General features: G+C 38.4%; 1 protein-coding gene across 1 annotated transcript; it reads right to left on the reverse strand.

The window, feature by feature from the left end:
• Nucleotides 1-574: 574 nt before the first annotated feature.
• Nucleotides 575-14972, reverse strand: gnb5b (guanine nucleotide binding protein (G protein), beta 5b). The gene is made up of 13 exons (XM_080885169.1): nt 14856-14972; nt 13958-14107; nt 10516-10627; nt 9428-9564; nt 9217-9258; nt 8243-8319; nt 8005-8137; nt 5151-5294; nt 4849-4940; nt 4266-4314; nt 2527-2623; nt 2142-2308; nt 575-1065 (listed from the first exon to the last, which is right to left on the reverse strand). Exons 2-13 carry the CDS (start codon nt 14081-14083, stop codon nt 1054-1056), a joined length of 1188 nt encoding a protein of 395 aa, XP_080741295.1. The 5' UTR covers nt 14084-14107; nt 14856-14972; the 3' UTR covers nt 575-1053.
• Between the last annotated feature and the right edge of the window lie 612 nt (nt 14973-15584).

Raw genomic sequence — 15584 nt, forward strand, 5'->3', positions numbered from 1 at the left:
ATACAGTGTAAACGCCCCCTAGTGCCACTAAATGGAACCAAAGAAGACCGCAATTTTCTTCTGTCTACTTCCTTCTCATTTTCTCTCTACTAACTTTCCCAAAAAAATCATACTTGGGGATTTAAATGCTTCAGTGATTTCACCAATTATAACCTTGCAATAAAAGATTTGTGAGATCTCTGCTTATTTACATCTCTCTCCTTCCCAGAACAGAAGAAATGCAAATTTCAGCCACTGGAACCGAATCTAGGTCATCCTGAATGCCGGGAGGCTGAAGTTGAATGCAGCTTGAGAGGCACAATCAGTTAAAATGAGGGGATTTACAAAAGTCTTTACATGCTGCTGTATGCTTTGTTAAGCCATATCAGGTCAACCTTATATGCTTTTGCATTTGCATCTTCAGAGTGTGGTTAGACATGAGTGCATTAAAAGGATATATATAGTATCCTGTGTGTCAAGTAGGGGCCAGGGTAGAAGTGGCTGTAGCCTACATGAAAATTTGTATTTTCCCCACAATAAAATATGCATTTTGAAATAAGAAAACTGAGGTTCTATTCAAATTTCTTTTCTTGTGTTTAATCATGACATCAGCTACAGCAAAATACCAAAAAAGTAGAGACAATATACACAACACATTTAACAGCATGTGCAACTACAGCTTCTTAAGAAAAGTGACAGTGGGCATTATTTACATGACAATCGGTAATATTGTTTGCAGTATGACACACAAGTTTGATCATGCAGATGATTTCTAAAGGTTATTTGGCTCTTTACAGGAATACATATTTCACACTATGTTAAAAAATAACATATTTATTTAGCATCAGTCATCAGGGTAACAATAACAAAGACTGGGAATACCAACTTCTGCTTAAACAAATATCCACTTTATAGATATTATTGAATATTTTCATTCAGAGACATCTGAGGGCTTGGCTGACTGAAGGTTTCTTCAATACACACCTGAAATAGTGCTAATATTTCAGGCTGGGCTTTGGGATTATTGGCCATCAAATGTAGATACCTTTGTTGGAAACTACCACGATAAAAACTCTAGGCCCAAACCTGCATGAGACAGAAGTGCAGAGTTAAAAACATAAATTTTTATGTCAGTAGCTACATTAAAAAAAAATAAATTAACCAGCCACTTTATTAGATACCCATTCAACTACTTGTTAACACATATATCTAATCGGCCAATCACCTGGCAGCAACATTTAGGCATGTAGACATGCTTTGACCAAGCACTTGAATGGGGAAGAAAGATGGTTTAAGTCTGAGTATTTCAGAAACTGCTGATTTATTGGGACTTTCCACAGAATCATATCAATTGTTTACTGAGAAAGGTCCAGAAGAGAAAATATCCGGTGATCAGCGGTTTTCTGGGTGAAAATCCCTTGTTGATAGGTCAGAGGAGAATGGTCAGACTACTTCCAGCTGATAGGAAGTTAACACTAACTCAAATAATAACTTGAAAAAGAGTATCTTTGAGTGCAAATATGATGAGCCTTGAAGCAGATGGGCTACCGAGGACCACAGAGAATGCTCCTGTCATCTAAGGACCGGCAACTGAGGCTACAATTCACAAAGGGTGACCAAACTTGGAAAAATGTTGCCTGGTTTGATGAGTCTTAATTTCTGTTAGATGGTGCGATCAGAATTTAGCATAAATAACATGAAACCACAGATCCATCCTGACTCGTTTCAACAGTTCAGGTTGCTGGTGATGGTGTGACAGTGTTTAGGATATTTTCTTGGCACATTTTGTGTCCCTCGCTATCAACTGAATATCATTTAAGCACCACAACTTAACCTGAGTTTTCTTGCTGACTATGTCCATCTCTTTATAACTACAGTGTACCCATCTTTTGATGGTTACTTCTAGCAGGATAACACACCATGTTACAAAGCTCTAATCATCTCACAAAGAATTGAAGAAGTTCTGAGAGCAAATGAATGTCCAATCCAGTATTAGCAAGGTGTGCCTAATAAAGTGGCTAGTGAATTTATAAAATGACTCATTCACTAACGGAACATGAAGTATATTTTTAAATTAAAAAGCCACAGTAAATTCCAAAACAAGCCTACTGTTTACCCAAAACAAAAATATAATTTGATCCTGTTGAGAAACTCCAGCTCACCCGTAAAGTGCTATCCCAGGAAGCTGAACAGAGCGCTGTGCCATCAGGTGACACTCTCACTCTGCTAACACGGTTCTCGTGACCAAACAATATGGTGGCACGAGTCCCCTTCAAAACATCCCATACATTGATAGCGTAGTCATTATAACCAGCGAAGAGCAGACGGCCTGAGGGTGGAAGAAAGAGAAAGATATGGTGGAGACATAGATGAAAAGGAAGTGGGAAAACCAGGGAAGCAGACACTCACAAATTATAAGGTGAAATTCCTTTTGAATCTAAATTTGAGACAGAACAGAGAACCAAAGCGTTCTCAAGCTTTCTTGAGCCAAAACGTACTGAACACATTTGTTACAGCAATTTAAAGAGTGTTTGACTGACTCCTCACCGCTCAGAGAGAAGTCACAGGTGGAAGCGCCAAATATGATGCTGTCCTTCTGGTAGACTGCCACTTCACGGTCAGCTCTCAAGTCATAGAAACGGCACTTTGGAAAACCAGAAAACATAGAAACAACCAGTATGTAAAAACATACCAAGGTGGTTATTCCGGTAAATGGCCTACAGTGCAGATTATCAGAGTAAATCACAGCAACGAGGCTGAGGTTGCTTTTAGAGCTAAACTGATGTTGCCGTTGTTTCTGCCACGCCCTAATTAATGTGACCAATCAAATTACAGGGAGACAGGAAAAATAATGAACACTTAACCTAAATCCAACCTGAGAGGTAGCATAAAACTAAACATGTCTCATGACACAGACTACACATGTCTGTACATGTACATGGGACAACTGTTAGTAAAAATGTAACACATGTTTAATGTTTGTAAAAGGACCTTCTTCGTCTCAAAAAAAAAACTCCCTCAAAATGCAACTTAAAGATGAAAAAAAGGAAATTCGAAATTGGAAAATGAGTCACCTAAGTTTAAAAAAAACAATCTCAACAACGACTATTGTTCAGAGACAATAACTCCAGTCTCCCAAGGGAAATGGATCCATTAATCTGGGACAATCTGCTCTTTATTGTGACCTCGTTGCACTTTATATTATCTCGCCTGACGTCTTAAAGTCTTCCTGCTTTAAGGTTTTTCTGCCAGAAAGCACTGAAGGAAAATTTCTCCCATCAATGGCTTTTTCCTTTCGTCTCAGCCACTTGTCTGCTAATATAAAACCTAATGTAGTTGTACAATTTTATCCAGGTGTAAGCTTTGAACCACAGGTCAGAGTATCAGTGCAGTCCTGCTTTCTTCCATAAACATGAAGTCTCTCACGCTTTCCAGGTTTAAGGAGGAATCATTTCATCCCAGTCCCAGCTTGAGTCCCAGTTTGTTTTAGAAAGAATTTTACTGATGACAATAAGTCTTTATACTAAGGTAATTAATCGATAATAACAATTTTACATCTTAATAAGTCTAAATAAGTGCTGATAATAAGATCACAAACAATCCTTACAGGATTTGTATTTTTTTTTTTTGTTACTTTAATGATATTACCACATTTTTAAAAATGTATTTAATAACAGTTAACTATGCACTTTAAAACTGACCTACACATTTTTTCCCTAAAAATACCTTATTATGGGTAATAAAGCTATTAATAACTAATGTGCTTTTTAAAACTCTAGGTGTCTGGCTTGAGTACTACATGGTGTCGAGACTGAAAAAAACAAACAAACTAAAGTACAATATTTTAGTGCAATAACATCTCAATGTCTTTTGTTGTCATTGCTTTTAGTCTCTTATTGATAGTTCTGTATTGATTTTCTGCATTTGGTATGTTTCTGTTTTTTTACTTCTATTTTAATGTCATCCTTAAGGTTAAGCTTATACTCAGTTTTATCTTGTTTTGTACTCTTAATGTATCTATTCTGTAGCGTTGCTTTTAAAGCACCTTTCTAATAAATAAAACTATTAATGTTGTTATAAATGCCTTGATAAGAAAAAGCGAATCACAGAGTTCACAATAAAGCTTAATAATGTTCCAAAAATAAATCAGAGGGAGCTCTGTGACTCAATATTACTGCTCCACGCAGGAACTGAGACAGTCATTTATCGTATTGTATCACTGATGGCACAGAGTGACATGAGCTCATCGAAACAAACAGATGAGCAGGTTACATGACAGGACTCACCGTCGCATCATCAGAGGCAGATGCAAATGCATCTCCACTGGGGTAGTACCTATGCACAAGTAGACAAAAGCAGGTTTAGAAATGATGCGGTAATGATGTATTTTCCATTGAAGAGGAAATTGACAGATTCTGTTTTTAATTTAAGCTTTTCTTTTGAAGTAAGTAAATTATTTTGGTGCATGATCTGCATCACAGAGCTCAGTCTGTATGACCAACACAAGAACACAAACAAGTCTTCTAAATGAAAAATGTGTTGGTTTCTCAATACTCTCCTTTTGTTCACACACTCAAAAAATATCTACAAGAAAATACAAAAATGTAAAAATAATGTCTCAGAAATAAATTAAAACTATTATATTTATTTTTGTTGAATTGTTTTTCTCTCAACATCAAAAGGCAGCAGCTGTCTTCACTCAATGTGTGAACATACTGTATGTGGTTTTGCTCTTCATGGATTTTGATTTATTCAATTTGCTCCCTTTGGCTACAGCTTTTTAATGTCTGTCAAAGAAATGATCCATTTTTCATTTGTAAAATCAAGAAACTGTGATTCACTTAAGCTTTTTAAAAGAGTAGGACCCACTTCACGCAGTTGATGTCAGACTCGTGGCTCTCGAAAGATTGAATGTTCTGTCCAGAGCGCATGTCCCACACATTGGCCTTCATATCACAGCCCTGACAACACAAACACACACATACAGATAAACAGACACACACAGGCGCACAAAGAAAATATTGTTGTTCTCCAGTAAAATCCCAGTTTCTTCATCATAGTTCAATGAAAACCAAACACAAAGAAGTGAATTACAGGGTTTCCCCTGAAGAAGACCACATAAATCTCAAACCAATCCACAGAATATTTCTCTCTCTCTCTTTCGCTCTCACCCCAGAGACAAAAGTGTTTCCAGTCTCAGATGGGGCGAGGTCCAGGGACAGGACATCAGCTGTGTGACCGTGGAAACTCTGCAGCAGCTGCCCGCTCTCCACATCCCACAATGCACATGTGCCATCGCCACTGGAGGTCAGGAGCTAGCAGACACAAATGTACAGAGATACATGAATATAAGAGCAAGGCCATGCATCTTCTTTATATATACAACACTTTTTATCACTCATGCCTGTTTGTTTAACCCTTAAGCAACCCAACTACTTTAGCAGCTAAAATGATAAGCATCATTTATGACCCAATCATATTTTATGGAAACTTCAACTAAAAGCACAAACTGCAGAACTAAATAATTTAGACAATTGCCATTTTACAAAACAATTTTTTTAACCCAAAGGTATATTTCAGTGAATTGTGTAGTACAATTGTGTATTTTTACATGCTAGTATAATTTTAACACCAAAATATGACACCATCGTCAGTGTGTTTTTTCCATCCTGTTCTAACTATACACAAAGCTCTGATTGTTGATGTGTAATATTATAAAACACTGAAATATAACTAAATGTTAGCAGTCAGAAATAAATACAGTCCTTTCCACAGCATTGGGGAGTTCCTGTAAAAACTCGGAGAAGCAGATTGAAGTAATCATGGCATGAAACGTCACAAAGGCACGTTCCAATATCTGATTGAGGTTAGAAATGATTTTTAGGGAAATTTTTTAAATATCTTTGCCCAATCGAGAACCTTGAAGCCAGTGAAACCCAGACCATAGAAACTAAACAAAAAGGAAGCTTAGAAATATTAAAATAGTTTGGAAAGCCTATTTTTTGGTTGAAACTGGGATACACAACAGAACAATGATCCCAAGCACACCAGCGAATCTACAGCAGAATGGCTGAAAAATAAAATAATCAAGGTGCTGTCCTTGCAGCACCTTGATTATTTTTGATTTTTTTTTTTGCTGCGAAATGTGGTTCTAAAAACTACTGAATCATGAGGCGTCCATTTTCACATGACTGTTAACTCTAGCACTTGATTAATTCAGAGAAGTGAAGGTTTCTTTACCCTAAACACCCACACAGACATATGATTAGTGGTTTTATCTTTGCTGGGTTTTTTTCCTCCTTCTTTAAAAGTATTTTTAGCTGCTTGGTTTCATTTCTCAGTTCAATTACGTAGAAATGAAACAGATAATACACTAGATAGTGTGCTCCTAATCATTACGCAATTATGGTCAAATAAAGTACTTTTTTAAAAATTAAGCGTTCGGCTTGTTTTATTCTGCTTTTATAGATGGATTGCTCTGAGGGGTTGTCAGTTAATTTGCCAGGAAATCTGACCTAAAGAGGAACCTTTGCCTATTTATTAGTCAAGGCAGGTTTTTTTTCTATAGCACAGTTCATGCACAAGACAAATCAAAAGGCTTTACATAAACATTAAAAGGACATTAATAATAAAAACCTAAAAAAATAAATACATGAATGAAATAAAATTAAAAACAAAACAAAATATCGAGAAACCGTCATCAGAATACATGAAGTGAGTTGCATATGATACAAACAGGCAACGTGGGGAAGAAGAGTACATCCTCTCTGTTACAAAAACTCTTACTATGTATCTGAATACAAAGAAGCAGACAAAATGTCAACAAATCCTCTAATGAAAACAGATTACGGGCACTTAGAGACACATGCAGACATCTGAGGTCCCTGCCGGCTGGTGGATTAGAGAGCTCCTGCTGGATGACCCCAGGCACAAAAAACACCACACATCCTGCCTGCACCAAGCGGTAACTCCAGTTTCAACACGAATATAATTATCAGTAAGCCACAATTACTCCCACACACAGATGGAAATCTCAGCGATCTGACGGAGAGCCTTTGCATCACTTTACGCACCACCAGCCTGACCTTAAAACTTCCATGGTTGGTTCGTTATTACTCAGTGAAACCACACAACAGCACCAGCTGAAAACCTGAGCTAACACACGGATATACACAAATACTACACGATCAAAGCATGTAATCTAGACTTTAAGGGATTTTAAAGCTGCTCAATTGAGTCTCCTACACACTGCTGCAGTAAAATATACGGGAACTTAAAAAATATAAAGACTGGCATGCGTGACAGTGTGTTGAAGGGAGAAAAAAGACGACAGACAGGAAGACGACATGCATGTGTGTATTTTTGTGTTAAATGTTCTGCCCTCAAGTCACTGTGCTCCACTCTTCTTTAGATAAAAGCCACTCAGTGTCTATTAATACACCCATGAGAGAGGATCATACCTTCCCCCCCCCCTCGTCTCTTTCCGGCCCCTCCTCATCCCTGCCACCCATTTCCTTTCTCCTCTCCTTCCCTGCCCTCATTTTACCTCCACTCCCACTGTGTTCCTGTGCCTCACCGAGGGCCAAAGTGAAGTAAATTATTAATGCCAAATATTTCAGGTCGTCTCCTTCATGTTCCCTTTTTGATTCTCTTCCTCTCCCTACCTGTACAGAAAAGACCCCTAACTTTCAACATATGGAAGCCAGTATTTAAAAGAAAAATGAAGAAGATAACCGTCACTATTCCTTGAAAAAACAAGACTGATTAGATGTAATGAAGGAGGGATGGAGGTGGAAGGGAAACATTCATACGATGAGCAGCTTGATCGGGTAATTATGCCATGTTTTTTCTTTATATTTAGCAGTGCTACAAAAGCTTTTCTCGCTATCATGGCTCAAAGTAAAGAAAAATCCTTGTTGCACTCGTTGGCTGCATTGAATATGCTACCATGTACTTCTACTGGCTATTTGAGAAGCCTGGAGGACCACATCCCCTAAAAGCTCCACCAGCTGATGCACCGCTCACCTGCATGTCAGAGTTGGTGAAGGAGCAGCCTGACACATAGTTGGTGTGCATAGCAACCGACTTCTTCTTCGCAGCCAAGTTCTCATTTTTGTCCAGAGACAACGGGATGACTGAGCACTTGTTATCCAGGCCACTTTGGGAGAAAGCAAATGTTCAGTAATGGGTTTCACCCCAGTTACAGCGACAAAGTAGTCACCGATAACCATTCATGATTAAACACAAAGATCTTTCCCCCTACCCGCATGCTATAGCACAGCCCGAGGGGGCATAAGCACACGCCAGCACCCACGTGCACGGCAGGGGAACTCCATGCTCCTGTGGGCAACAGAGAACGTAATAAACACACATACGCAAAGAAAAAAAATGGTTATTATGGTTAAAAAAAACACATATCTTCTTTTTTAACATAAAAACAAGCAAGGCAGCTTGTGCACAGCTGTGGTTTAATCTGGATGTGGTGTGTATTAATGAGGATTAAATTCAGTGTACTTATGCCTCCTCGTCACGAGGCATAACGGCTAGAAAAGCTGAATCCTGGCTATCATTTAAGGCCGGACACATACACTGAGTGATTATGGGGGACAGATGGATAGATAATATTTGAATTCATATTTCCATATAGTCGTGTCAAGTCCTCTTTCTCTCTCTTTAAGGATATAGGATGGCCCACTCACACCCTCAACACCAGCACATATGGTGATGGAACATGCATCTGAGCATTCAGAGGAAGAGAAAAATCACTCAGACTTACATAACAGACGGAGATTGATTCTGATCTTTTTTATGTTGAGGGAAATTATTAAGGTAGACTGAAAACATGAGCATTAGCATTAATGCAAGAGCACTAATGGTGCTGTAACAGTATGCATTATATGTTATATTTACTCAAAAAATTAAACTTGTTATTTTTAAACTTGGGACAAGGTTCCTGTAATGTAATTTTTGCTGCAACTTGAGATGAATTTGGACTGAAGCGTGAAAGATTCACAGCAGCAGATTGTCATATTTTGCAAGCCCCTGACGTAAAATGTTCCTCTTTTCCTTTCCAGAAATTTGCAAGGAGAGGAAAAGCACATGATGTTTCCAAGTTCCCAAATTTCATAGACATGAAATTCATAGTTTTTTTTGTAATTTTGCAAGAATAATAAAAAATGCACTAAAAGATCAAGGAATTCTTACACATACAAAAACGCCACATAAAGGTTTACACACCTTATTAAGAGTGAATGCATCCCAGACGATCACTTTTCCGTCCTAGGATAGAGAAATGAAGTCTTTTAATGGAAAAATAAACGCACAAAAACAAATAGGCCAACACAGAATAACAGACACACTGTTGTGTCATAGAAACAACACAATATTTATCTTTAGATACTACATCTTGTGTATGGATGTATGTGTGTGTGTGTGAGCAGGTGCATACCTGTGATGAGCTGACCATGCGTCGCTTGTCTTTGCACCAGTCCATACACAGCACCTTGTTCCCGTGACCCTTCAGTACACGTCTGGTCTTTATGGAGAGAGCACTCAACACCTCAACCTTCTCTGCCACCTGGTGCACTGAGGTGTAAAACACACGCGCACACACACACACACACACACGCACACACACACACACACACGCACACACACACACACACACGCACGCACAATTTACCAGTGAAAAGGAAGTGAAAACATTAGCAAAACAAGTGGTTTTTATGAATGTAGAAATCTGTGCATTTTGCTGTTTTTTCTAACAATTTCATAATCAAAATAATCTTTATCTAAAAAAAGATAAAGATATTTTTTATATTTCTCAACTGCTAATGCTCTGTTGTTGTACATTTCACTTAAATGCACATTAGCCTGTTATTAAATATCAATGATCTGATGCTCTCACTCTGCCAGTGAACATCACTGTCGATAGGCGATGCTTTTATCAGATAGATATTTAGTAAACTTGGGTTTCAAAACTGCTGTCATGTAATGTTTTTGTAGTTCAAATATGCTTGTTATTAGATCATTGCTAGCTCTGCCAGTAAATTACAGCATTAGTGGGCATAACGCTAAAGAGTTTGTCCTTGCAGGCGCACTGTTGCCTCTGCATGTCAGCTTCATAGACTGTAGCCCTAAATTATTATGATTATTATATATAAAGGCAGTTGTAACATTCAAGTGACAAAAAAACATTAATAATTCTGATCTGCCAAATAAAGTTTTTCATTCCCCAGCACTTTTAACTAACAGCCGTATATTTCCAGTGTTTTCTATACCAGACTTATTCATGATCAAATATCCCCCCCCCCCCCTCTTTTTTTAAGGTTCCCATCCTTTGCCCCTCAATTAAAATAACAAATCCTGGAAACGCCCCTGCACAAAACCTCTCCTTTGCCACCCCATGTAAAATTTCAGAGACAAGTCCAACAGCTGGCAGCTGCATATTTTAAGCAGATAAGAAAATGTTTCATTAGAAAACGAGAAGCAGAGTGCTTGAAGCTCGTTTTGCTGTTTGTTTAATTCATCACTTACACTCCACGTCGTTCAGCTTGTTTCGCTCCTCCTCCAGCTTCTTCTTCAGAGTCTCGCTCTCCCTCTTCAGTGACTCCAGGGTTTCCCCTTTTTGGAGCCCCTGACAAGCCATCTTCGAGAGCAGAGAAAAGAGGAGAGCAGAGGGAGGAAGGGAGCGGGAAACAAGGGAGAATTGGGAGAAGCGGGTGGTTGGCGGTTAGAGGTTTGTTTAAATAGTCCTCGAGCGCGACTGTGATGCTGTTGCGCGTGCTGCACTCCGCTGCTCTGCTCAGCCTCCTCCCCCTCTCTGCTCCCTGCACCGCTGTTCACCGGGAGCTCCTCAGTCTCCACCTTTTGTCTTATTCCCATATTCCAGTTATGGCATGACAGCTGCTTTCAAAACGCGTTGTTATTTAACATAAAAATTTATGCAAGAAAATTTATATGAGAAAATATTAAGATGTTTAAATAATGATGAGGCATTATATATGAGAAAGCTGACAATCTTCAGTTTAAGTTTGTGGGACAATTCTGAAAAGGTAGGTCTAAATCCTATTTTGAGTTTTTAGTTTTTCATCAGTTTTTTTCTGGAAAATGTTCATTAAAGTTAATTTAGACAGTCCGATTGAAGGACTGTCTAAATTCACATTAACATATCTAAAAAATTCGAAGTATATTATACATAATTGTGACTATATAAACTGCTATTGTAAATCTATCCAAGCGCCTGCTTATAAAAAATAAAATTAAAAACCACCACAATCTTAGAAAATGTTGCTATACTTTATTTGTTATTTTTTGTGGTGGAAAATTGAAAGAAATAAAATTGTGAGCCTCTATATGTCTTTATATGTTATTTACTGAAATGTCTGCAGAGGGACCAACTCATCACAGAAGGTAAGACAGTCTGCAAACGAGTGGCCACGAACAAAGAAATGATTCAATATTTAAAGCTTGATTCTCACGCATGCATGCTGGCTGGAGTCTAACAGAGTGAAGCCAGATTGACCTAAACAAAGATGCAAGATGCATAAACCAGAGCTGCTCTGCTCGCCTTGAGGCACATGCAAAGGGTCACTGCTTATACACTCCCATTTACGTTAACCTGTGTGCAGACAAACAAAGCTTTCACAGTAAAACAAAGAACAGAGTAAAACAGTTACAGCTCTTATTTTTCTTCTACACTTCTCAGCGCCAGTGCTGGAAGTGAGTCGCTCTTCTTGCATCACTTTGCCACTACTGGAGATTCCAGGCTCTGGTTGCCTAGGTAACCCTTTACCATATTGCCGCCCCGCACCCTGACACATGGCTCAGTGGTTCGCTTCGCTCTTACTGATGCTAAAAAAAGTTTTATATTTCTTTTAGTTTGTTTATCATATTCTCTCTGGAGACGTCATCTTTCAGGCTGCTTTTAAATAAAAGGTTAAATGGGTAAAATTATTACTGGTCAGTTTGTTTCCTGCGCCATCTTTAGGTAATAAATGGTATTACATGAAAGTATAGCCCAGCCCTTGTTTAACTTTGCCTGATGTCTCTTCAGCACAATAAAGAGATTTCTATGACTTGAGCTCAGAGCAGCTGTTTCTTCACATTCTGTTAATAGCTTTTTTAGTAGAATTTAATGAGTGGTGGTGATGATTGTGCACTACCACTTAAATGAATTTAATCATTGTTTTTATTTATTTTACTAAGTTTAAACCCATAGCGGTAGCACCTATACATTCATGTAACAACAGCAGCAGGACACATAAAGCTTGATGAATTACCTAGCAGGTGATGATACAGCATGTCTAAACATGCTGCAGTTTCAATACTGTGCCATGTTGATAGTGATTAACGTGTTTGTGTGTCCTTTTCTGCAAGTGAATATCAAATAAAATTGACAATTTTTCCCACACTGGCCATTCAAATGTTATTTAACATAATCATTACATCAAACCTCAATAGAATCAAAGTAGGCAGTTTGATCCTTTGTTACAGATCTATTGTTTGTTTAATTGAAGCAGATATGTTAATATTATGTAAAGTACATGTTAGGAAGTGTATTTCTGTCCTTGTTTGGAGATGATCACAGGGGACACTGGTGTCAAGTGAGCTGAGAGCCACTTCCTGTGTGTGTGTGTGTGTGTGTGTGTGTGTGTGTGTGTGTGTGTGTGTACATGTCAAAAGGTGCTGATGAGCGATGGGTCATTAGTTAAACAGATGCTGCACAAAGTGTGAGTGTCTTCAAACTAAAGATGTACCTCACATGTAGAAGCACGTCCTGATTTTACCACTAACCCTAACACTAAGCCACAGGAAGAAATATATATTTTTTAAAAAACAGCAAGGAAATTGTTTTACAGACAAGTGCAAATAATTTGTTTACACCCATCTGCTACTACAGCTTTAATATTGTGATAAAATTAAAATACATATTAGAATAGTAGCATTTCTTTCCAGCATGGAAGTACAGTAACTTGGACAGGTGAGCTAACCTGATTTCCACCTGTCAAAACTACGAACACTGGCATTTAGCTCTGTAAAGTGAATAATTTCAAAGTAATAAAATTGTTTCGATATTTAACAAACAAAAAATCTCCAGTTCATCTGCAGAATGAGGCAACTAAATTAATAAAATGGAGCAAGCTACCAAGCTCAAACAGAGCTAAACAATATTTATGTGTTCCCTAAATGCAGATAATACTTGACTCACACATTTTTTTACATTTAAAGGGGAGTAGCAGAATATCTGCCTTCAGATATGCAAGGTTGTAGCATTCATGTTAGTGATGCTGGAGGCAACGAGCATTAGTGACAAAAACATCCTGCAGCACTGTTGAGCATACCAAGCTGTCCATATTATCCCTCGATTGGTGAGTTAGGAACACTCCGGGCATTTTTTGCCAGTATTGGAGAAACAGACGTCTCATCATGTGAATTGTTAGGTGGTAGCTGCTTAAGTATAAAGCTTTTAAATCAGGGACAGAGGACTTTTTTTCACAAGGGCTACACATGACATCTATGCTTATGTTCAATTTAATAAATTTAATAGACATGGTTGATTAGCTTAAAGGCTATTTGCCGGCCCTGAAGGGCGAAGACCTTTTCTCTAAAAACAACAACCTTCTGTTAGAAAATGTTGACTGCTTAGGTATAAATTTGTTGCACAATCATAAGATTACTTACATAAATGCAGTATCAGCTTTTAAATTAGGCTACATCTTGTTAATTGGTATGCATTGCATGAGCCAATAATGAATGATTATGTTATGAACATGGACTCGGGCTGTTTTTATATAATGGTAATGAATAATTCGAGACTGCCACAACAATCATAAGTGGTGCATGCTCTGTTGTATTTCAGGTAAACAGCAGTACACACTCATTGCAATCATTCACAATGGTATTCATTAGCATAATGCTGCCTTTTGTTTGATTTTTGAGGGGAGGTGTAGCGATGAAAATGAAAGGAGAACATTACCATTTCCACACAGAGGGAGCAGTAGTTGGTGGCCTCGTTCTTAATGTAGATGTTCATCAGAGGACTCGGTTTACTGCAGCTGTCGCAGGGGCCAAAAGTGGCCGCCACGAAAGTCTGGTCACACATGGCTGCAGAGGATCACCAGCACACCTGCAGAAACCCACAAGACACACACATAAAGATGACTTTAATCATCAGGATTACATGTTGGAGGGTTTTCTTTGTGGCTCTTCTGGTTTCTTTTCTCAGCTCTGACCACTTGTCTTGTTTTGCGTTTGTGTGTGTGGAGCTGTACAGAAGATAAGCAGCTGGTAATCTACTCCAGCCTGATCCTCCTCTGAGGAGAGAAGCTATTCTGGGAACCACACACATCCAGCAACACCGAGTTCACAGCAGTGCATGATAAAGGACTTCCAAATCTGAACTAAATATGGTCATCCAAAATATGGATCAACATTTTATCGCTTCCCTACACAATTATATACATTTAAACTGAAACTCAAACAGTTTCCCTCATTTATAATGAATTATCATTTCATGTCATTGGCTTTCCATGACAGTATAACTCATATAATGAGTAAATAATGTATATATAGAACAGCATAGTGTCATATTGGTAGATTGCATTGAGAAGTTTGCACACAAACTCAAAAAAGTTCGTTTTCATTTGAACTTCTTACCGTCCTTTGATATGTGATGTAATCACATATCAACTTTCTGTTTAAGTTGTCCTCATATGATCTTTTGTATCAAGTGTCTTAATCATTTGGATACATTTAAATACCCAACACGGTCTTTGATGATTTTATCTAAACTGCAGAGTCAAACATCTAAAACACCAGCTTCCAGTCAGTCCACACAGATAGCTGCCATATCAACAAATAACAATAAATCTTACCTTACAAAATACTTTTTCCCCTCTGTAGAGCAGCTGCTTGTCTCTGGAGATCTAAGTGGATGTTTTCTAGTGAAGAGGATTGTCAGTGAGGGACAGAGAGGGAATGGTAAGCTTCTTAGTGAAGCATTTAAGCCCCAACTCTGCTCTGCTTTTACCACCATGCTTTATACACTCCTGCAGCATTACCTGTAAGGCCTGGGAGGTTACTTTTACTGTGTAACCCCAGTGCATTAGTCTTTTGGATCACCACCAGCTGCACAATTACTTTATGGCACCAATTTACCAGTTATAAGCACAACCGGATTTGCAGAGGGTTTTACAGAAAAAGTGAAAATATTTCAGTGAGCAGCACTTCTGTGGGTGAAAATGTCTCATTAATGTCAGAGGACAATAGCTGGAGTGCTTCCAGCTGATAGGAAGGCAACAGTAACTCAAACAACCACATGTTACAACTAAGGTATGCAGAAGAGCACGTCTGAATGTTCAATGTGTTGAACTTTGAAGCAGAAGGGGCCCTCAGTATCAGCTGGTATCAGTTGGCCATCGTTTAAACCCACAGTCTGATCACTTATTTCAGAGTGAAAACACACCTTCTGATGACTGCTTCCAGAAGGTTGACTCACCGTGTCATGAAGCTCAAATCATTTAAAGTGTTTTTAGACTGTGACAGGGAGTTCAGTGTACTCAAATGGGCTCCGAAGTCACAAGATCTCAGTCCAGTAGAGCACT

This window comes from Rhamphochromis sp. 'chilingali' (assembly GCF_963969265.1).
Source record: "Rhamphochromis sp. 'chilingali' genome assembly, chromosome: 6".
Classification (NCBI taxonomy): Eukaryota; Metazoa; Chordata; class Actinopteri; order Cichliformes; family Cichlidae; genus Rhamphochromis; species Rhamphochromis sp. 'chilingali'.

What these genes read in the sequence shown, in the direction of transcription:
- gnb5b (XM_080885169.1), bottom strand. Translation starts at nt 14,083, where the DNA reads ATGTGTGACCAGACTTTCGTGGCGGCCACTTTTGGCCCCTGCGACAGC. An exon ending in TCTGACATCAACTGCGTGAA is followed by an intron (nt 4,315 to 4,848) that starts GTGGGTCCTACT and finishes ACTTGTGCATAG; the next exon opens with GTACTACCCCAGTGGAGATG. An exon ending in CTGCCTCTGATGATGCGACG is followed by an intron (nt 2,624 to 4,265) that starts GTGAGTCCTGTC and finishes GGTTTTCCAAAG; the next exon opens with TGCCGTTTCTATGACTTGAG.